This window comes from Streptopelia decaocto, assembly GCF_964273445.1.
Source record: "Streptopelia decaocto genome assembly, chromosome: 5".
Lineage (NCBI taxonomy): Eukaryota > Metazoa > Chordata > Aves > Columbiformes > Columbidae > Streptopelia > Streptopelia decaocto.
In genome coordinates this window covers 10,496,990-10,520,693 of record NC_138659.1, presented here as the reverse complement: position 1 = coordinate 10,520,693, position 23,704 = coordinate 10,496,990, and the positions used below count along the sequence as shown (strand labels likewise).

At 40.4% G+C, this 23,704-nt stretch overlaps 2 protein-coding genes across 7 annotated transcripts in view; both read left to right on the top strand.

The window, feature by feature from the left end:
* Positions 1 to 6,210, top strand: part of DNAJC6 (DnaJ heat shock protein family (Hsp40) member C6) — a gene marked incomplete at its 5' end in the record, with an annotated part of 50,552 nt that extends 44,342 nt beyond the window's left edge. For 5 of the 6 annotated variants that reach the window (XM_082053353.1, XM_082053354.1, XM_082053356.1 and 2 more), the window contains 3 exons: positions 367 to 512; positions 2,290 to 2,466; positions 3,367 to 5,584. In XM_082053353.1, the coding sequence (XP_081909479.1) occupies positions 367 to 512; positions 2,290 to 2,466; positions 3,367 to 3,468 (425 nt within the window). In that variant the 3' untranslated portion in view covers positions 3,469 to 5,584. Of the gene's footprint in view, positions 1 to 366; positions 513 to 2,289; positions 2,467 to 3,366; positions 5,585 to 6,144 lie in introns of those variants that run through there. The other variant, XM_082053352.1, reaches the window with a different exon arrangement.
* A 1,346-nt stretch (positions 6,211 to 7,556) lies between these two features.
* LEPROT (leptin receptor overlapping transcript) lies at positions 7,557 to 13,339 on the top strand. The gene is made up of 4 exons (XM_082054156.1): positions 7,557 to 7,668; positions 7,852 to 7,927; positions 8,646 to 8,832; positions 10,117 to 13,339. Exons 1-4 carry the CDS (start codon positions 7,653 to 7,655, stop codon positions 10,231 to 10,233), a joined length of 396 nt encoding a protein of 131 aa, XP_081910282.1. The 5' UTR covers positions 7,557 to 7,652; the 3' UTR covers positions 10,234 to 13,339.
* The last annotated feature ends 10,365 nt before the right edge of the window (positions 13,340 to 23,704 follow it).

Below are 23,704 nucleotides of genomic sequence, written 5' to 3'. Positions count from 1 at the left end.
TTTTCAGAGCTCGGCATCCAAAAGGTTGTCTCTTACTGTTGCTTTGATGCTCAAACAGCTCAACAGGTTAGAGTCTAAGCAAGTCAGTCATGCTGATCATTTGATGATATATAAAGTTCAACACTAGTTGTCCTGTCCTAGACTCTACAGTGTGCTAATATTTAGGAAATCCTGTATTCTACCTAGGCTGCAATAATAATAATAATAATAATTCAAAAGTAACATTAGCCTATACCTCTTTAGTGAAAACCTGCGCTCATTAGCGCTGGGACACTGTTATAGTGACAAGTGTGGGAGGTGGCTTGAGTAAAAGTGTTAAATAAACCTGTGTTGTGATAACAACTTCAAATCTTTTTGGTTTACAAGATTCGAAACCAAAAGTGTCTGCGGATTTTGAAGATCTATTATCTGGTCAAGGTTTTAATGCTCACAAGGACAAGAAGGGCCCCAAAACAATAGCTGAAATGAGAAAAGAAGAAATGGCTAAGGAGATGGACCCTGAAAAACTAAAAGTAAGCAATGTTCTTCTTTATGCTCTTAAAACCATTCAATATGTCTTTTGTTCTCATGCTGGAGGCTGCTTGAAACACTGTCCCTGGAAGGTGGAGCGGGCAATGAGCCACCAGCCATCCCACGTGGCCAGCAGCTGAGCAGATCTTTGAGCTCATTTAGTGCCAGCGGCTGTCCCCGGTTTAGCTCCTACTTTAGTGCGCCCCCTCTGCAGCATCACTGGATCCCAAAGACCATGTGCTGTCTCTCCCGCTTGCTTTCCACAAAGTAGGTGTCTAAACTTGGTAGCATCAGAAACTGCTGCGCTCCCCATTCACATGCCAGTCTCCACTATCTAATCAGAATGAGAGATACTACTTAAAGAAAGTGGTGAGTTTGTCAAAACTCCGTTCTGAAATAGCTTCTGACAAATAAACCAGATGAAAGAGCAGTGACCATCTCTGCCAAATGCAGGTTTTGGTGAAAGGAGGGATGTTCTCACCATGATAAGATTGCCTTGGGGCAGAAAGTGAGAACTTCCTGCTGTTTGCCCATATAATAAATTCTCATGTCTTCCCTGGAGCTGTGAACATCATTTGGAATAGATTTAAGATTCCAGGGTTACATTTCTGTCCTAAGCCAGACTTTGGCAAACAGTGGCTTGCTCACTGTTACTGTCAGCGCTGCTCCAGCTCTGATTAGCAGGCACAGCTAATTGAACTAGTCCTCTATCATTAATCTTGCCTGCTTTGGAATTCTCTCATCTCTCCCTAATAAATTGCCAAACCACAGATCTATTATGAAAGGAAGGAAATTCAGTCCGTTCCGCTCTACATTTGAAATATGAAATTACAAATTATAATTACAGCAGGATACAGAACTGAGAAGAAAAGCTTAAGCAAAAGCCAAGCAAACTTTTAGAAAACTGAATAAGTGATTTTTTTTTTTTTTAATGTTATTTTTTTAAAACCTTGTGGAAAGGTTTTAACGTTTGGAAAATGTGTGCCAGCAATCATGCTGAACACAAATGTCAGCCACTTGTAACCAAGCTGGACAGCTGTCAGGCCATCAAGTGCGCAGTAGTTTTCCCAGTTCATAAGCTCCACAACTTCGGCGGTTCATGTGGCACTACTTAACGCGTGCAACATTCCCTCCCAGCAAGCTGCTGAATCACTGAAGCACCCAGCTGATTCTCCCTTCCCAATACAATTCCCCTTGCTCTGATGCATTTTATTTCATTGAGTCACTTCAGCCTGGAACTGTTAAATCTATTCCCACTTTGGTTTTCATGTTTGCTTCCCGTTCTTCCTCACCTTCCCCAGCTGTAGGCTAAGATGGCAACCACTAAGGGTGACCACACGATCTAGAAAAGTGGGCTACCTATTGCTTTATTTGACTGCTGGGTTGCAGGTAGCAAATAGGCATGTGGAGAGAATTGAGGCTTCTGACTTAGAGCTTAAAAAAATTTGCATGGAAGCCAAATTTGCATTGAAGCTTGCTGAAGAGCCACACAGTTAAGCATTTCATTTATCTTTTGAGTATTCCATCTAATGACTGTTGGTAAGTGTTACCAACTCAGTACTTTTAGTAGGGGAGTTGCTCAAGGTGTCTTAATTTTTATATCACTGCTTGAAAGTTAATGACAAAGTAGAGACTGACAAATATCTTCCAAAGCTTTGCTAAAGCTTGGAAAGAAATACAAGATGCTCCTTGGAGTCATTGCTATTCAAATGAAGAAACTTCTTCCTACTGGACTATCTAATGTAAGGCATAAATTAAGAGTCATATTATGTCCTCCAGATCCTGGAATGGATTGAAGGGAAGGAGAGAAATATAAGAGCCCTGCTGTCCACCATGCATACAGTCTTGTGGGCCGGGGAGACCAAGTGGAAACCTGTTAGTATGGCGGATCTTGTCACGCCAGAGCAAGTGAAGAAGGTCTACAGGCGGGCAGTGCTTGTCGTTCATCCCGACAAGGTAAGGTGGTCCTACTTTCATGTTGTTCAGAAATACTCACTGTTCTCTTAATTATAAAGTGCTGAATGCGACTGCTTAATTTATTGGTGCAAACAGCTTTGTAGAAAGCAGTAGCTGAAGGTTTTTGCTGGTTTCTGAAAGGTGAGAGCTCTCAGCACTCCCATCCCTGAGGCTGTGCTTGGTACGTGCTGCTTCAAGCAACGAAGATTCAGATCTTCAGCTTATGTCACTCTCACTTTGACTATAAGCCATACTAGTGGTGAACAACAGTCTAGAATATTGTGCCTGGTTAAGGAGATGAAGGTGTGATAAAGCACATGAGAAGACAGTGGGTTTAAAATCAAACTTCTAAAATTGAAGAATTTGGTTATCTGGTTATCCCACTTGTGGATTTGCTGCTCACACTTGCCAACCAGAGTGAGATGGCACCATCTGGGGAAATCTTTGCTGATGATGAGGCTTCCACTTTTAAGGAAATGGAGGCCCTGAGAGTTCCAGGGCAGTGGACAAAGCTTGAGAAGATGTGGTCTGCCCAGAGGCATGCAGGAATATTGCTTTTAGCAAGTAACAGTGTCAGGTACCAGCTCTTGCCCTTCAGGGTAGGTAAAATGCCTCTTGCAAAGCCTAAGCTGGATTTTTTTTTTACCCTTGGGACTGCAGTGCTTTATCACACTTGGGGGGCTTATCAGCTCTGAGGAACAGGAGAGCTGAAGACCCAAGAGATTCTTAGCTGTAAGGAAGGTAAGAAGCCCTCAACAGTAACTTATTCTCATCAAAGAATAAGTGAGAACCCTTCGTGGAAAGTGAACGATAACTGCTTGAGAATCTAGCTGCTCAAATGTCAACTTTTGGTAGTCTGATTCAGTAGATGTGATATCCCTCTTTCTCTTTTTATTCCAGGCTACTGGGCAGCCATATGAACAATATGCAAAGATGATATTTATGGAGTTAAATGATGCGTGGTCAGAATTTGAAAACCAAGGACAAAAACCCTTGTATTAGGTACTCTCTCAGTCTCCACTACAGACCTGTGCTAGTGCTTAAATAGTCTCTTGTCACAAATGTCACAGATCAACCAAGCTCTGGCTGGACATTCAGAAGTTTCAGAAAACTAAGAGCCTAATACTTATCATGAAGAACAAGAGAAAGGTTTCCTTATACTTGTATCCAGAATCCTGAGCTGAGAGGAACTCTAGCCACCTGGCTTGTCCTATGGGAGCCACGGGGCTACAGTTTCTTGTAGCTTTTATATTTTTCTTTGGATTCAAGTGGGGCGAGAGAGGACACATTCTGGGAAAAGGTGGAATTGTTCTGTCTCCGACACAGTGTAGCTGGTGAATTTTCTTTTTTTTTGTGATTATGTCATATGGCAACACTTCAGTTGAGTTCAGTAACTGGTGGTGAAGCCCAGATTTCAATGTACTTTCTTCCTAAGTTCAGATCAAACCTTTATCAAATTTAAGTGCTCAGCTGTGGTTTAGACACACATCTAACAGTCACCATTTGCTGCTTAATTGCTCATATAGTAGATTATGCCTGATTAGAGACAAAGCTGAATTCTGGGTTGGATCAGTGTGGCAGCTGACTGCTGCTTCTGCATTAATACTGTACTTCATCTCACAGTCCAGCAGTAAAATGTGCAGAAGAAATTCCCCTGCATTATGGAGCAAGTGTCTTTTAAAGCAAACAACAAGTAATCAATGTTAAACAGCACCTTGTTGGTTTGTTAAACAGCAGTTCTGGGGGAATGAATTGGGGGGAATGGTGAATGTACTGCATTTCCCATGAAGTTCTCATCAACAGCTTGAAACCATCAAAGAAAAAAAATATCAACAAACTAAAACTCTGCTGCAAAGTTCTAGAAACTTCCGGGTCTATAAGTAACTCTTCCCCTCCTGAGGATTTAGATTTTTCCAGCCCACTTTTGTCACCTCTATGCCTTTATCAGCTCCAGAGCACTTGGCAAAGGCTCTTGGTGGAATGCAGCCTGTTGCAACTTCACTTTTCAGACCACAGTGTACCAGCTGTCATGTAGATATCTGTGGACTGTGTCTGATTTTTGAGGTAAATACAGTGCAAATTGGTTATCTTAAAAAGTTTATATTGGACCAAAGCAATAATATCACAAGGAGATATCTCTGATGCTAAAACTGAAGCATCTTTCCTAATTAACAAGCAAGTTACACTCTTCACCCCAAATTCTGGTGTTCTCCTTTTGTAGAATAACTAAAGTTTAGCAGTTTATTGACCAACATGTTGTATCTGTATTTGAGCTTTGCAAATGCAGGTATATTAAAAAGATGAGCAGGAAATCATTTGTATTTACTGCTTAGGGAGCAGGTTGCCATCGTTGGTGAGTCTTTAAAGCTGGTGGTTTTTAAAGACAATCCACTTGTTGTTGCACTTCTGTTTTCAAGTGGCAAAACTTTTACTGCAAAGACAGTGTGTCAAAGTACATTGCTTTCTGTATAAAAGTCATCTTTTTGTTGTATTGGTCCATTATTTACTACAATTAATTGAAAATGTGAAACCAACACATAGGTCTCCTTTTATATAAAAGACCTTAAGATAATAGTAACAAACTGGATGTTATTTATTAATGTTTTGATCCAGTATGTGCTTGTCTTATTTAAAGAGATAACTGGAATGTGAATCATGTTCCTGTGATTTGTTGGTTTATTGTTTCTCATTCACATTTGTAGATATTGTGACCTATGCCTATATAATAAAAAGGATCTCGTTACTATAACGTACTTTTTTAATAATGAAAACTACGTTAGCTTTGTATCGAGTTTGTCATGGCACATAACTCTGGATACTCATATGTTCATAAAATACAAATCCATCATTAAACTTTATCTACCAAAAGAAACCCTACCCCACTTAAGCTTTGATTACTTCCATCCCTGATGTTTTTATGGATGCATGAAAGTATTAGGATGTATGTATATCAAAACAGTTAACTAAAAAATAATTCTTGTCATATCTGGTAGTGACAGAGGTTATCAATGTTCAGGTTTACTGTTTGACTAAATTATTGTAATTTTTGTAAATACAGTATATACTCAACAAAATTGTGACTGGTCTAAAACATTTGTATATACATTAAAAAGGTCAAATTAACAAATTTGGGTATCTTTTGTGCTTGTGGGGAAAAAGTCTACCTTCTGGCTTTAAACACAGTTCGGAGTAATTTATGTGCAAATGCTGGATAAACAACAACAAATCCGTGTATGTTAAATGGAAACTTCACAGTATCACAGTATCACAGTATGTTTGGGATTGGAAGGGACCTCAAAAGATCATCTAGTCCAATCCCCCTGCTGGAGCAGCAACACCTAGGTGAGGTCGCACAGGAACATGTCCAGGCGGGTTTTGAATGTCTGCAGAGAAGGAGACTCCACCACTTCCCTGGGCAGCCTGTTCCAGTGCTCTGTCACCCTCACTGAGAAGAAGTTTCTTCTCAAATTTAAGTGGAACCTCTTGTGTTCCAGCTTGATCCCATTACCCCTTGTCCTATCATTGTTTGCCACCGAGAAGAGCCTGGCTCCATCCCCATGGCACTCACCCTTTATCTACACTGTCTTATACCACCTCTTGTGGGTGAGACCTGTGTGGTACACATAAAGGTAACCATAGATTACTTGCTCTAGAGACAAATACTTTTTGCTTTCCTAGAGCTTTTATTTCCTCAAGAAAGAAGCCAGTTCCCATTACTGCAAACACATTATAAGAACAGTAAGGGCTTCATTTAGACAACATTTGCAATGGGAAAATATATGCAGCCTTTTGTGCTTGAGGAAAAAAGCCCTTCAACCCAGCTGAAACAGAAGATGGCAACTTCACTTGCTTCTACTTTTTGATTGTTTAGACAAGTTGAGTCAGGTGTGTATACATATTTATTGTAGGTATAAAGCTGTTTAAATCAGCAGCAGCTGCACCAAGATGTAAGCTTATACTAAAATTCGTACAGTTTTTTTGCTTGTTCATGGCAGCCAAAAGATTTACAGTATGGGAGGGTACAGTGAAAGGATGTCTGTATAATTTTCTGTTTCCATGCCTCAAAATAAGCCCAGAGATGCTGAGCTCGGTTGCTGCTCACAAGCTGTGACCAGACCGCAAGGTTACCAGCTCACACCGTATGGGTTTTGTGCCTTGGCTCGTTTCAATATTGCGTCTTAAAGTGGTTGCTGATGCTGTGCAGTAATTCACAGGTTGGCATTATAGGTGGTTTTCCCAAATTAAGACATTTTGGAAACAATTTGTCACTTCCTATTATGTTACTACACTTCAAAGATGAACAGCCAAGCAAGTCAGCAAACGTGGTGCCTGACAAAATTTTCACTTGTACCATTTAGCTACTTATGCACTTTAGTTAGTCAGCCTTCTTGGCTCTAAGTTGTTTAAAATTAATAAATAAATTTGGGGGAAAAAAGTTTGTATAAGAGAAGATATGAAATGCGAAGAGCTGGGAGGCAGAGATGAGAAATACCTAAATAACACCTTGCCTGAGTTGTGTATCCAAAAGGCTGTGCAAAACCTCCCTCAAAAAGGCTGTTCTTGGGTCAAAAATAGGGACCCAAAAATCCAGGGCGTGACAAGGCTGATCTTGAAAAATACTTATCTTAAAAATATTGGTCTTAAAAAAAAAAAAAATCCGCCCTTCTCGGTGCGGATTAGCGGCAGCACAGGGCCCTATCGAAGGTCCTAAGAAGGAACCGTATGAAATGAGCAGGCGGCTTGTTTCTTTGGGGGTGAAAACGGTGTTTAAGGAGCAGGCTGCAAAATGGCAGTGACTGATGGGCGGGGGCTCTTTAAAACCGTGTTTAGGTATTTAAATCCTGCCTGCGCCACATGTATACAGCTATTTACACAAGCATACGCTTTACATGTACGTATATAAGTGTGTCTGCGTGTATATACATTAAACACCCGCCCCGGGGCCTGACTAGAGGCAGCGAAGCACCGCCCCGTCGCCATGGCAACGGGCGGCTAGCGGCGCCTTAAAGGGCGCACCGCCCCCTTTCCCGAGCGAGGGTGGGGCTGCCCCGGAGTCGCTTCAGAGGTGACGCCGGCCCTTTAAGGAGGCCGGTCACGTGGCGCAGGAGGGGGCGGAGCGCAGCGCCCGGTAAGGCGGAAGTTGCTTAGTCGCCCCCTCAGCTCGGCGTCGTTCGAGAGCCCCGAACATGGCGGGGATCAAAGGTACCGAGCGCTCCCGCCCGCGGGCTGCGAACCTCCGGCTGTAGGCGGCGGAGCGGCCGGGTTGGGCTGGCACTTCCCGGGCGTCGCCTCAGCGGGGGAGCGGGCGCGGCGGGGAGGGGTGACCGGTGAGGCGGTTCCCGCCTCCCGCCCTGTCCCCTCAGCGCCCGCCTTGTACCGTTGCAGCTCTCGTGGCCCTGTCCTTCAGCGGAGCCATCGGGCTGACGTTCCTCATGCTGGGCTGCGCCCTGGAATACTACGGGTGAGCGGGCCGGCTGCCTTTCCAAAGCTTCCCCCTTTTTACATGGGCTAATTGAGGTGTTAATTTTTGTTAACTGGGCTGTTTGGCTTTAGGTGTCTTCCAGCCATCACCTGCTTTCTGGCTCTGGACACATGGCAGTTTGTTTTGATTGAATACCCCCTCCTTAGCCAGCACCTGCATTTCTGCAAAAAAATGACAGAAAACAGCTGTATACTTTCTCAGGAAAAGTGGTGCCATCTTGCTGAACAGTCACCCTTAACCACCTACAATTCTTTCCCTCACTTCCCTGTTCCTTTAACCAACCCTCCCTACCACCAGACTCTGGATGGGATTCTTACTATAATTAAAAATCCTGGTGGAGCTCCCAAGAGCCCTTCCAAAGAGATGAGTGCGCCAGGATGCGCCTTCACGGCCGGCTCCTCTATACCACAGCATCCCTCTAATTTGGGAAAGTTCATGTTTTCCATCTTATGTTTCCTGTGGGGTGACTCCTTTTTGTGAGGCGGTGGCATGAGCTCAATCTGCAAGGTGGAATAAATAGAAATAAATTAAGGCTTGGTTGTGTGAGAGAGGGGATCCTGCTTGTGGTTAAATCACGTAATCCACTTTTCAAACCATAAAGTACAGCTATTGCCATTACTCTTTCTAAATACAAGATACTTTCTGCTGAAACGTCCATCTAAACTGATTGTGTCTTTCTTTCTTGCTCCCTTCCCAGTGTGTACTGGCCTCTGTTTGTCTTAATATTTTACTTCATCTGCCCCATTCCACACTTCATTGCAAAAAGAGTCAGTGATGACAGCGATGCCGCCAGCAGTGCCTGCAGGGAACTGGCCTATTTCTTCACCACTGGAATTGTTGTTTCTGCTTTCGGATTTCCTATAATCCTCGCACGGGTTGAAGCGGTATGTTCTGCTTTCTAAATTTTATAGTAAGACACCAGTTACTGAGTATAGTCTTCAGCTGTGCTGTTGCTGCTTGTAAGTCCTGTCTTTAATTTCGTTATTGCGATGTTTCTAAATTCTGATGAAAATAATCACTCTGAAATTGTCAGTTCTGCTTTTTTTACCTAAACAAAGGACTTGCATGACTGGGAAGTTGTTAACTCGTTTTTTTTCCAGATTTGTTTTGGTCCAATACAACAATTATAATCTCCTACACCTCATGCCCCTCTGTCTCATCAACTTTTGCACCGCTTCTTGCACCACCTTCCTTATTTTTCTTTCAGAATGTCTGCTCTCTCCATCCAGGATGCTGAAAACCTGGTGACTGGAGTGCATTAGTAGTTAAAAGATAAAAGGCCCAACTTCCAGAGGTGCCCTTCTGGTTTCCAAAGCATTTCCCAAACTCATGCTTTGTCTCTTCAAAGTCTGAGGAAATTCTGCTAGCTGCTTTTCTCTTTGCTTTCTGAACTGCTCTTCAGCAGTGAGATTTTTGTCACATTTATTTTGCAAGGCAAAGGACTCTCTTGTCCTGTCTCCCAAGCTACCTAATGACATTTTTATATGTTACGTTGCTTTTCCCTTCAGCCTTTCAGTTTTGCTTAAAACTTGTGTGCTTAGTTTTAATTTATTTGTAATGCACAATTTCCCTGGCACTGTATTTTTAGGTTGTGGACCTGACAGTCGGGAGAACCAGAAGTGACCACGAGGGGGAACTCTAATTCATAGCTATAGCTTTTAATTGACAGTAAATGTTGCTTATTTAAGTACACTTAGTTGGGCAGATCGTTAAAGAAAGCTATTTACCTTTAAGGCCACGTGCTGTTTTCATTGCTTGTTAGTGGCATTTATTTGAAAGGTGATCTCTTATTTTGTTGCATGGTAATTAAAGGAGAGTACTAGTTTCACCAGATTTTTCTATGGCTTCTGTACATTTCAGTGATTTGTATGGCAAGGTAATTATTTTGTTCTAAAACATAGTGTTATTAGCCTGTCTGTCGACGTGTTGTATTAGTAATGTGAGTGTTTGCTAATTGAATAATTAGTCACGTAAATGGAATTATTTATTGCTTGTCTTTTCTAGTTATGCTGTGTCCTGGTTTCGGCTGGGACAGAGTTAACTTTTTTCCTAGGCGCTTTTAGCACCTTTCTGTAGTATTTAGTTTAGTTTATCTAATGCATATGAATAACTGGCCTGAACTGATGTTACAAGAACTGCTTTGATTGTTTCATTTCCTTGCATTTCAGATCAAATGGGGAGCCTGTGGTCTGGTGCTGGCTGGCAATGCAGTCATTTTCCTTACTATTTTAGGCTTTTTCCTTGTGTTTGGTAGAGGAGATGACTTTAGCTGGGAACAGTGGTAGGACATCGCGCTGACACTGGTAATGTTTTACGGCATGTATCACCGTATGTATACGCTATATGTATATATGTGTGTGTCCCTGCTGAGATGTACGTGTGTGCATATGCGTGTAGCTTTACATTTTCAGATCTTAACATGCTTTTTTAAAACACATTTCAGCCAAAGTTAAGAGACTTTTGTGACAGCTCTCTTCATGTATTCAGTAAAAGCTGGAATCACGGTTGCAAATTTGTCCCCAAATAAATTTACAAAACATAAGCCGTTCTACTAATGAACTATAGTGAAAACTATAGTGAAAACTATATATGCATTAACTTTTGTTTTAATCACAGTAGTATCATTGATACATCTGATATTGTCAGCATGCCTGTTGTTTTTTTTTAACTGTGTAATCCAAATAGGCCAATATAAAGATAATCCTACTTGGTTCAGCTTGATGGATCTTTCTGCTCTGATTAGGGATGTAGGAGTACTTGTTTTTATTTGGGTAATTGTAATTTTAGTGGTTTTTCTTGATAACATAAAAACAAACATAAGGCATGCCAACTCTTTTACTACCTAATTGAAGAAAAAGAAAATAACCCTGGCAAAAGATCTTTCCTTCCACTTATGGTGTTCATTTAAATAGTAAATCCCCTCCAAAGGTACTGAGGCTTTGTCCCTGTTCAACTTAACTGTGGATATATTTTCAGAATAATATATTTTAATGCTTTGAGCTGACATTACTTCTCTTATGAAGGTTCACAAAAGAAGAAACTACACTCAGGACACTTACAATCACAATGTAGTATACAACTCTGTATTCTTACATGTGAAATGCCTGAATTGCAAAGAAGTGAGTGTTCTGCTGGGTAGGACTTCGTATCTCCTCAGTTCTCGTTGCTTTTAAAACATACTTGCTCTACTACTTTTGTCTGTAAGAATAGATTGTTATAGTAAAACACTATATTTTAAAATAGCATTATTCTAGTAAACATTCACATAGCCACACTTAGAAAAGTAAACTTTATTACTGTTTTGATTTGCTGAATCCCGCAAATTGTGGAAGCATGTAGTTTTGTCCAAATGCATTCTGATACAACTCTAGAAGATATTTCAGTCATCTGCCATGGGGTAGGGGAAGAGACACCTTAGTTTACTCTTTCTTTGAAAAAAAATGGATACGAAGAGGTTTCTTTTCTGTGAAGTAAGGTGCTAAATTTCTGCATAGGGTATGTTTTACTATTGCAAGTTCTTTAGACTAGCAGATTGCAAATGAGTGTTTTCTAGTTGTGTGGGGCAGTTCACAGCTGGTTGTTGTCACCCTGTGCAGCTGGGAGAGACACTGTGGAACCAGGTGATAGAATCCACCCTCCAAAACACAGCAGCTTGACCAGCACAATGCTTTTTGCCCCCAAAGTTGCATGGCACTACTCGTGCTGCTCTCCAAACTCTCTCAATACTTGTGTACTGCAAAACAGTGTCCTGTGGATTGCTGTGCAGAGCGAAAGTTCACAAATTAATGAATGTTGCATGAGTGTTCAGATGCTGGGCACAGAAGTCATTCTGTGGTCTAAGTAATGGAGCATCACTGAGGTAGGGTGGAATATCAGGTTTCAGGAAGGTTAATTACATGTTTCAAATGTAAACTTTAAATGTGTGTCTAGGCTGTTGTTCTTGAAGAAATAACATTAAAGTACAGTGTTTTTCTGGATATTAATGCTTCGAAGATGTAGCAGGAATATGCTTGTAAAGATGCTGTGTGTACGTAAACAAATTCTCTTGCAGTATCTTCTGCCTGACTTTAAATGAAATCTGTTGGACTCTTGATTTGGAAAGTATTGCTATGGAAATTATTTGTTCTAATTATGAGCCAGGTTGTTCAGAGCGATCATTGTTTCCATGTATAAGCCCTGTTTTGGTTTTTGGAGAAGTTGCTTTTTTTCCTATACTGTGGCATTTTCATTCAAATTGGTGAAGTAAAACGGCAACAATAATACACAGTTTAAGTGCCTGATCCTGCAAATGCCTAAAGTTATTGCTTACAGTTCTGTTTAACTCCTGTTAAAGTACATGTGGGCTGGCTGGGTTTGGTTCTTGAGTATTGTTACTCCTTACAATTTACATACTGAAAGCTGCAATAGAATTCTACAAAACTACTCAATTACTGATGGAATTTTGCTTTCCAGACAGTGGTGTGAAAAACAGCTGAGATTAATTTTTCTTTAGAGAATCATTATTTGTCGAATCCGTTCCAGATCTATTGGTAAATAGTGTCCTAGAGGCAGCAAACATGACAATCTGAAAAGGAGGACTGGGAAGTACAGTCCTGAAGAGACATTGCTTCTTTGAGAAATGATTCTGTTGTACTGTATGTCCTTTATATTACTGTGGTTGGTGGGTATCTTATGGAATGACAGGTATATGTTGAATGGAGAAAGTCAATACTTTTTTTTTTCCTTCTTGTTTTGAAGCACCTACATGTACTAATCCTTAATGTGAACTTCATGGAGTTTTCACCGTGGACTTTTATTTCAAATGCTTAACTTGAAAAATTGTGTTTAAATCATGGAGATGTTCCTTGACCTCTTCCAAAGTAAATTTGCTTGAATGAGTCTGATATCAAATAGTCGGGGTAAAAAAAAAGTTAGTGTTATGGGGTTTTTTTTTAAATTGGGAGCTTTACTCATTCACACAAAGCTGGTGCTTTGGCCAGTCCTGGGCATAATGTCACTGTCTGCCAGTAGCAGTTCACTGTGGTTTCTCTGAAATTGTTTTCTTATATGGAACTGAATACTATGTATCCAAAGTGCCTTAATTTCGATACTATGCTGATTTTTTTGTGAATGCATATTCACATGGCAATATCACCATGTTTCATAATCAGGTGAAAATCTGTTATTGCATTTTATAAAGCTTCCTTGTCAATTAATAATCTTTTCTGTAATTTGGAATGCAGTGCAGCTTTTGTAACTTTTGTAAACACTATTTTTATTTTCTGCAATTGCCAGGTTCTTGAGAGGATGAAGTATTAAAACATGCAAGTTAAAACATATTCTACTTTTCTTTTTGAATTGTCTAATAAAACGGACTTTTTGAGTTGTCTAATAAACATATCTGATGCTTAAGGATTTGTCTGTCTTAAATTTTGAGAGGTGACAGTGACAACAGACTCTTGTGTGAGAAGATAAGAGAAACAACATACCCAATGGTGCTTTCATAATGGTGTTGTAGCTGTCAGGCACGGCCACAATGGGAGGTTAATGGACAATCCAAGCATCTCTTGTACTGGTGTTGATATTTCTTAATTGCTTTGGAGAGAAATGGGGTTTTCAGGTGGACTCTCAGTATTGGGACCCTTGGGGACTATTTTGCCAGGTGCTCTTTCTCCCAGAGCTCCTTCATATCTTTTTCTCTGGAGATACATAGTGCTTGTGGTTCTTGGCTCTGCAGAGCTGTTGGTACTTGGCTTCTTGGTCATCGGGAAGGTCGGTCAGTGCTGATGAGATCAGAACACAGGGGAATGAATTGCAGAAGCCCTGACCTAACTGCAGTAGGTGGAATGACTGTTCTGTCATGCATTATTGTAGAGGTCATGTTCAGATACGTAGGGTGAGTTATCAGCACTTATCTCTTGCGTACATGGTAAATCTGTGAGCTTTTTAAAGACGTTCAGAAAAAGATGGCGTGGAAGATAATACTTGACCTCTTCCACCTTCCTTGCTTCAAAAGAGTCCAGAGTGAGACACGTCTGCTCTGTCAGCACTGATGGAGCTGGGCTGCAGAAGGTCAGTACTCCTGTAGTTAAGTTGGTGAATATATTAAGTGGGTGATTTTGATCCCACCAGTGCTTGTGATAAATGAAGCCTGTTCAGTTATAATATTTTAATGCATTTGTGAAAGCACCCACCAGCAGAAGGCAGCTATAGCATCTGTGTTCTGAACAGCTGATGCTTTCTGTTTACAGCAATGATTTGAGCCACTAAGCTTTGGAGAAGGTGAGTGTATTCGCGCTTTGAATCAGTTACCTGCTGGCTTTGCCCTGGTTTGCAAAATGAATGTTCAGGCCTGCTATTGTGTACTGTCCAGCCCAACTCATGCTTTGTGTCTGGAGTAACTTCAGGCTCTAGGCTTGGTTCCTGAGCTCCCTTATTTAACCCAGTTCTGGATTTGCTAGGATTATCTGTATGGTATAACTTCTATTTCCTACTCCTTCTGCCCTTGTTCTTGTAGCTGCTTGTTTTTGTAGTTAACAGAGCTGTTCCTGTCAACTTATACTTAGCTGAAAGAAAAAAATATAAAATATGCATTAAGGGGTTGGGAGCAGGGGGCACTGGTCACTGTCTTGCACTGGTTTTGTAGTCTGTCCAATCCTTAGGAAAGCTGGTAACCTTCCTAACTGGTTATGACCTTGGGTAACTTAACAAAACTTAAAACACTTCAATCCTATAAAATGAATGTAAACGTATTAATACCAGGGAGTTAATAAAACAAACTTGTCCTAGTAAGCCACATGTAGATTTTTATTGTCAAACAGAAAATGATATAAAGCTCTAAAATGATCTCTATAGCCCAAACCTCAATAGTTAACACAGCACGACTTTTAAGGGACTGCATCATTTGCTCTGCGGGGATTGTTTCTGATCTGGGATAATGGATGAAAAGACTTTCATTAAGCTGCATGCACACCAGGTACTAATGACTAATTGATTTAAGTGGCCCGAGCAAATACATGACCAGTATGTACTGGGGGCTTTACAGGGAAGTGTCTCTTGGTAAAACATGTAAGGAAGCATCAACCGGTGAATTGTGATTAAATTTTAAAGATCAGCTGAACACTTGTGGGGGAACACTTCTTCCAATGGCCTGTTCCTATGTTTATCTCTTGTTTTATTAGTTTGTTTTTGCTCTTTATGTTGAAGTTTATTTCAGCTGTGTCTCTGGGTTGTTTTCAAAAATTGGTTACAGTTGTTTATGCTACATGACTGACACTTCAGCTGGAGCTATTTCACTTTTTTTTTTTTTTTGGAAGTGCTACTTCCCATAGACTAGTTCTAGATTTTTTTTAACAAAATATTCTTCTTTCTAATGACTCATTTTGAATGGCCTGGTTGGTTGGTCTCTGCTTTCTCTCCTGTGAGGAAGCTGATCATACCTCGTGTGCCTGTGCAGATGGTTTTCTTCCTGCTAGCACAGGGGTTATAAAAACATACTATTGCCCCCAGAAAATCCTTAGATGACAGGAAGATGATGGTTTTAAAAATGAGACTAAACCTATGGCTTTGTTTAATAAAGTAGTTTATGTATAATTAACATAATTGTGCAAAATTGCACGTAATATAGTCTTGCTTTGCATATAGGAAACATTTCTTCCTGTGAAATGTGCTTATAACATTGCTGTCTATTAAAATGGAGAATGTCAGGTATGTATTGTAGCTGTACTAGTCCTCCCAGCTGTTGTGATCTGAAACCCTGAGATTTTCTTTGTTACCTGTTTGCTGGCAGCTGAACTGGCGTTCAGTGGTGGAAGTTGCTTGTGTTATATTTTATCTTTAATTGCATGTTGTCCTGGGGAATGCTTTTAAAATTAATTGTTCGCTTTTGTGGAGTTGAAAAGAAAGAAACCTCACACAAATAAACCCCCAAATCATATTCAAGTTGTATGTTGCTCATTCAAACCTCTGAAGTGGAGAACAGAGTGCTGAGGTTATCAAAGTCTGTGAATTTTGGTTTTATCACCTGCTTGAGCTTCATTTTCCAGTATACTGGCTAAGTTGCTTGAATTTTCTTGAATGAAATACATGACAGATGCTACTTGGATGTTTTTGTTTGCTTGAGGATTTGGGGAGAAGTTAAACGATATTTATCATGCTTTACAAAGTGTATGCTCAGAATAAGAGGATTGATGGTGACATTTATATGTTTTGCTTACCTTTGTTGTGACTGTTTGATCTGGGCTTGTGATTTTTGTTATTCATTTAATTTCTGCCTAAGACTGGTATGTCACAATATAATGGGAGCCTTTGTTACCAGTCTTCTGTCTTAAAAGAAAAAAAAATAAGGCGCCTTTACACAACATAAAAACCAAGTGCTGCAATAGTTGTAACTTCCTGGCTGCAGATCAAGTTCTCCCTTTTTGAAGCTGGTGGGAATTTGCTGTTGGTGTCGATGGTGTGGGGAAGGAGAAAGGAAAGAGATGGAATTCTATTAGATCCTGCATCCCGAACATCTGGGGCAATCTGAGCGTAACACACTGTCCGTCTGGTCCAAGGGTCTTGTTTCTTCTGGCTGCGCTACCCAGGGTATGGGGTGATATGTTGGCTACAAAAATCCGTATGTCTGTATTTCAACAGAGGGCACTTTACTCTGGGAGAGGATTCAACAGCTTGTCCTTGTTTGTAGTGACACGGCTCAGTGTCACCCTGCATGGCCAGTCTTGTGGTGGTATTCTGTGGTTTTCTAACTACATAATGCTAATGATTGCAGTGAGAGGTGGGGATGTTCTAAAGCAACTCCACAATGATACAACAATTTCCCATAAAATAAGTCTTGACTACTTTCAGTTAAATTTTAAAATATTAAAAAATGCAGAGTATTTCCCGTATGCATATACAAAGTAAACTTTATCTTTCAAATCAGATAATAAAAAATAATATACCTTAGGCTGTCCAGAGTGCTATCTCTTCATTCCTTCAGAGAAGATTGCATTCTTAACAAATATTTTGCTGTTTAATTAAAATCTACAGCAGAAACACATTAGTTTACAAAACTTTTTTCATAGCTAGACAGGTACTCATTAGAAACAATTTCAAAATGGACAGTCTTTCTGGCAGCCTCATAAGCAACACTACCCCAGTGCTGGCAGTGCCAGGTTTTCCAGAATAAGTGAATTTTACACTCCCTTAGTCAGTGATTTGAACCTGTCCTGGCTTCCCTGCCCCAATGGGACTGAGCCCTTGTTAGCTTTGGGTGTCACAAGAACCTGAGCCAAAAGCAAGTCACACTTTCCAAACAACATACACTGATTGATGGATGGAAACAAGATGGAAAGAGGGGCAATTCAGTGCTCTTGTGTAAGGACTGACTTTCCCAGATGCACCAGGAGCCCATTCTGAGATGACAGTTCTTTTAACCACAGGGAAACAGCTTGGGCAAGTGTAATTCCTCCTTTGGAGTGCTACTGTCTTCATTGTCCCTGCCTGATTTTTTCTCATTTGCCTTTTGGTGTCTTAAAGGCTTTGTTAATAATTTTTAAAGAGTTTTAAGAGAGGAACTTTTTTGCTAGCTCTGATTTGGCATATTTGGAATTTTTAATACAAATACAAATTCTTACTCATGTCCTAAGCTACATACAGAATGGCAGAATTCTTATTAAATATAAAAACCTAATGTCTGTTTTATAATTCTTGAAGTGTATGCTGTGATGGTGTTTATGACTTACTACGTTTCACTATGTGAAGTTTGCTCAAAAATGGTTTCTTAAACTGTGGGCCGTGAGGTATTTTTAGAATCTATACCTCCTTGACTTAGTATGAAAAATGGCCCAATTAACTTAGTTTTAGCTTCATCTTCTGTTTATGCAGTTGATGTTTCTGACAAGTGATGGAAGTCATAGTTAATGACAGCACCAATAGCTATGCATACTCCTTGCTCTTCAGTGACAAGAATAATTACACTGATAGACAGAAATAAAGTCAATGTTGGTGGGTCATTTACAAATAGATCCTGAACGTTCTCTTCCTTGTGTAAGTAAATCAAAAAGTAAAACCATTATTCCTCCATCTTTTTGTCTGACATTTAAGTGCCTGTTTTTATTGTGTACAACTCTTCTGAGTTGTGATGTAAGGCATTAAAAGTTACTGAAGCTAATTGTATTCACTAAATCTCTTCTGTAATGTGCAGGTAATGAGGAGGTCTGCAGGTAAACTCGTTATAAGGATCAGTCAATACATGTTTTCCTGTAGCACTTTTAGTAATCACATTAACTTGATAGCATTTCCCTGGCTGTCTGAAAACTTGGAAATTGCAGCAATAGGCCATTTGTTATTACTGTATTTTTATTTGGAGACCAAGTGTGGGAGCAGGATTGAGGCTATTTTGTTTTCATTTAACCATCAAACCTTCCTACCCTGAATGAAACCTTTTGAAGTTAGTTTCATTAATCATGTTCAATAGTCAATTTTCTCTTTATTTAACCCACGTACAAAGAAACTGGAGTGGTGGAAATGAAAAGTGCCGAGGTGGAGGGAAAGGTAACCGTGCTTGGCTGGGGTTACCGGTGGGTGCCACAGTATGAGCAGCCGTTCAGATGTCCTGCAGTCAGACATGTGATGGGATAATGCTGCATTAAAAATGACCTTTCTGAAGGGAAAACCTGTCTGAACTGAATAATCCAATTGGATTTGTGTTTGACACATCAAGTGGAGACCTTTTGGCTAAAATACCTAATCAATAAGGGAGAATCTTGATGTTTGGAGATGCAGAGTACATCTAAATGTGCAAAACAAAGGATTTTAAAGAGGATGCAAGTGGAAGCTCAGAGTGTGTTCTGGACGTGAATCTTCTTGTCTGCTTTAATATAGTCTTGTACGAAAAGCCCTGGTCTGCAGATAGCACAGCATTTTGGTGTGTGGAAGGACTGAAATTCATGTCTGCTCTTCTTGTGATCTGGATTTCAAGGTTCACCGGTGCCTGGGCTGACTCCTTCCTGCACATTCTTCTTGTCTTCTCTAGCATGGGCCATGGCTTCGCCTCCTCATGCAGAAGCAAGAGCACTTGGCAAAGGGAGGTAATGCTGTCTGAGGGGACATTTCTGACCTGGGGTTCTTGTGGGAATGAAACATGCCCCACAGATCAACTGCCTTCACACATCAGCATGCTCTGAGCTTAGTCCACATGGCACTGAAAACTGGGGTGGTTACAGCAGGAACCAGCTGTCCCAGTCTGTGCTGGTTGGCTCGGTGCCTGTGCTGAACTGCTCCAATTTTTGCTGCCAAGCATAGAGGGCAAAAATATCAAAATCCAGTGTCACGGAAGTGCTCTCAGCAGCGCCTAAATACGAGGACATAACATAGGAGCAGAGATGCTTCCTGCTGGCAGCACAAGCCCCTTTGCAGGGCTGTGTCTTCCCACTGACCCTTTTCCCATGGTCTTTCCTTCAGTCACACCTCTTCTGTGCCAGGGCTATCTCTACACATCATTTCCACCCCAATGGGGTTTATCTGTATGTTGTCCTTGCTGCTTTCCATATCTGGTCCTTCTTAGCCCATTTTTTTCCTGTCTTCCCACCACACAATCTTTCTCTGCCCTTGTTTTTTCTTCACATGCTTTTTTTACCATGCTGTGCCTTCCTCTCACCTGTTATTATTTGTCTAGAAAACAAATCATGCAGAATGTCAACATAGTGTAGAAAGAGGTCCACCCATTTCCCACTTTTTTTTTCCACTCCATTTTTCTGATCTCCTTCCAAAACTATTTGCCACGTACATTGGAATATTCCCTGATGTTTTGAAATTGTCAGATCTGATTCTTGAAAGTTACTGAGACAGAAATGTCTTCACTGCTGCACATAATGTCTCAGCAACCCAGTACACCTGGTTTTGAGATGCACGTATGATGTGCTTTCCTAATAGGTTTTGATCATGATGCATCTTAATATGGATGAAAAACTGCCAGATTTTGGAGGATGAGGCCCAGGTCCTCAATGGTAGATGCCAAATTCTCCCTAAAGTTAGTGCCTAAAGATGTGCTTTGGGGCAACATTGAAAAAATAGTAGTTAGGCCTTCGCAAAATATTTAGGTAAGATAATCTGATTTTTAGATTTTTTTCATTGTTGCAGCTACTTTGGGGCAAACTACACAATTATCTAGAAGCTAGAAGAAAAAAGCATATTCTCTGTAGACACTGGATCATGAAACACATCCAAACATGATACACTGAGGAACGTTCTAAGGCTGAGGTAGGGCTTTTTGGCAGCAGCCCTTTGCTGAGCTGTGAAATTAATAGCTGTTCAACAAACCACTTAAAATAGCAATTGTTGCTGAACTGAAGCAGCAGACATGGGATAGTACTTTTAAGATACCTGGTATCCTCAGCGAGCTGAATTCCTGTGGAAATGGAGCTGTACGCAACAATGGGAACATGGCATTTTGGGTGGCAGAGTACGTGGCTGGCTGGTGCCTTCAAGGTGAGTTCTGCCTACTCCAAAAATACATTCATCTTGGCTTTATAAAATGCTCTGCAGCTATTCCTAGTATTTTAACCACACTTTAGAGGTGATTGTGATAAGGAGGTATTACTGACGGGTCATAAATGCACGTAGTGTTTTTACCAGCGGTTCATATATTGCGATGATCCCCATTTAGTTTTGCCCGACACTCAGCAGCAGTGCACCCGTTCTTAATGGAGAGCAATGAAATATTTTCAATGTATCATGTATTCTAGTCATGTAGGTAGACAAGCTTACAGTTTAATCATTTTGCATAATGCATTTACATGGTTTTGACACAATATTGTACAAGTCACGTAAACCAGATGGATTCCACCTTGGGGAAACTCGGCTCCATTTACACCTGTTAAAGAACATTGTTGAGTTTGCCTCTTTTCTGGCTGCCTTTTCTGTCCTCCTGTAAAAAAAGCCTCCCTAAGCTCTAGTGGATGGACATATAATCCTTTCCTCTTTTAAAGAAGAATAATGCACCTGAAAAGAGCTATGGCAGACGTGTGATGTTCTCTCACGTAGGAATTTTTTCCCTTTTGGGGTGGTGGGACAAGGTGGGTGAGGATCCTTGTACCCACTCTCAAACTTCCCCTGCTTTCATGGAAAAATGGGGGCATTTTCGTTGATTGTGGGCATGAAGGAAATGAGGTTTCTATTTTGTGTTGGATGAAGCTCATCACTGATACATAAACTGATACATAATCCTGTTTCCACAGCCAAAACCTCAAAAGTGGCCTCAGTTTGTATTATACCACTGTTTCATTTGGCTTTTTTTACTCTGTACTACTGAGTGCATGAATGTCACACTGGGCAACAGGCTAAACTTCTGCCAGGTTTAGAAATATCTAAGTTGCTAAAATGCTTAGATTTTTTTATATATTTTTTTTTAATGAAGGTATTTCTTCAGAATATCTTCTCATTTTCTCCACCACTTATCTCTCTTGCCAGCTATATTCTGTGAATTCGTATCCTCTGTGCTGGATGACACACTTGAGAAACTCAGATTGGTGCCAGGTTTTATAAAGCGCTTCTGGAGATAAGATTTCCACCACCACCCCCTTAGGGAAAAGTAGTGTTTTTTCTTTCTTTTCACTGAAATGTAGTTGAGTAGTGTTCTCATCCTGGCAAGGATCATGGGCATCATAGACTAAACAATGCTTCTGAATGCAAATCATAGGTTTTTTTTCCATGGTTATGACATCAGTGAAGAGTAACTTGACATGACTGGCGGTTTTGGCTGTGCTACAGTCCTGTTCATGGACGTTCTCACTGGTCTGAATTGAGTGTATATACACCGGGAAGAAAAATAGAAGGCAAAAGCAAATCAACCCATTGCAGAGGTGTCTGCTAGCTTAAGTTACCTTCGATCTTTCTGTTATCCTCTGCTCTCTGTATTTTCTAGCTGCCAATTCCTGTTAGGCAAATGCATGATCAAGAAGTGTGTTTACTGGAATCAAGAACCCTGGCTAAAGCATCAATGATCTTTCACTATGTCAAGCTGCATTTCTTTAAATTCCCTTTTTTTTTGGTGCACTCCCCTTCCCCAAGACGTTTTGCTAGTGTTTAAGCACATTTTTACCCTAACCCTTTAAAGGTGTCTTCCAACCCAAACTATTCTATACAATTCAAGGCCAGGCTGGACAGGGCTCTGAGCAACCTGATTGGGTTGAAGACATCCCTGCTCATGGGAGGGGTTGGAGTAATGACCTTTAAATGGCCCTCCCAACCCAAATTATTCTATAATTCCATGGAGGATCCCATTCTGCTGTTGTCAGTTGGAAACATTAAATTGCACACAGTCCATAGAGTGACTTGTAGATAAATGCTGTAAGATGAAGAGTTCAGGGAAGGAAATCAACACCTAAGAACCCACAGGGAGCTTGTTTCCATTTTCCCCACCGTGGGGCCTCATGAGAGGAGACTTTCAATAGTTCCTTTTATTATAACTTGATTGTGCCTTTGGAATCTCAGTCTTTATTCCTACCCTTAATTATATGAACTATGGAAAGGTGCAGCTACAGTCACTTGTTCTTTATGTCCTTGGTTCATTTCCTCCTCATCTCCCGAAGAAGGTCATGTTTTGCTATGTAAATATCTTGGTTTTGTAGAATTATAACAGAGTTTCACCATGCCAGCTTGCAGCAGCAAGACCTCATGGTCAGCACACATCTTCCTAAGCTGGCTGAGCAACATTGTCTGTTCTGGTTTGTGATTACTATTAATAAAGTAAACTGATGCAGGGGTGCAAATATAGCAGATACAGAAGATAAGAAACTGGGAAAATAGTGGAAAGGACAGTCAAGGCAGAGCTCAGAATGGGCCGTGCTGCTTGGCTGGTCTAACAGGCTCAAATAAAAGCTACAGGGAAGAACACTATTTGTCTAAAGAAATAATAATCTGTCATTTAACCATGATTCCTACAAGAGGAAACTAAATTACAGAATGACTAGAAAAGCGAGATTTGTCTTGTTTCCCCATATTGAAGTTTTCTATCTTACATTCTCCTTGTTCTCCCTGGAACCAGGTTTCGTGTTCCCACACACAGGGCTTAGTCATTTAAAAGAAAATTAGATAAAAGGCATTTTAATTTATAATCTGAGAAATAAAATAGAGAAAAGGGCAATTTATCAGAAACCAGGTTTGCCGATTAAAATATTGCAGAAGTGATGTACAAAGGTTCACATACCAGATCGGTTTTCTGTATCTCAGAGGCAGCGCAAGTACAACCTGTGATGTAAATGTTACTATAGTAACTAGTGTTTTTATTTAAAAGCCCAGTAAATAGACATATCAAACCCATATAACTTGTCAAAATGTAAGTTAAACTGCAGAGCATGTTAGTTGAAGGAACGCTTTTTTTTTTTTTTTTCAAAACTGGTATTTTTGCGGCTGCAATTTTCCCCATATGCACTTAGTATTTTCTTCTGTCCAAATGGCCATTTGGCATTAGGGCTACACTAATGGTGCCAGCACTAATTACCTGGGACCTCTCAAGCAGCCACGTGAAGGCTTAAAAAAGGTTGATGATACCTTCTAGTGAATTTTCTGTAGCATGTTCCCTTCTGCCTCCCCTGAAAGCTTATTCCTCACAGCTAGAGCTACCTAACTATAAAAAGAATTAAGAATATGTTATGAAATATTATGTATTCCTCCCTCCTATTGCACTGATTTAGCTGACATGTTTTTTTCCTGCAAAAACTGCCATTTGTAAGGATTTTTAGTATTGCTTGTATAGATGTTTCAGATAGACTTATTTGGTAAACTCTGTGATGG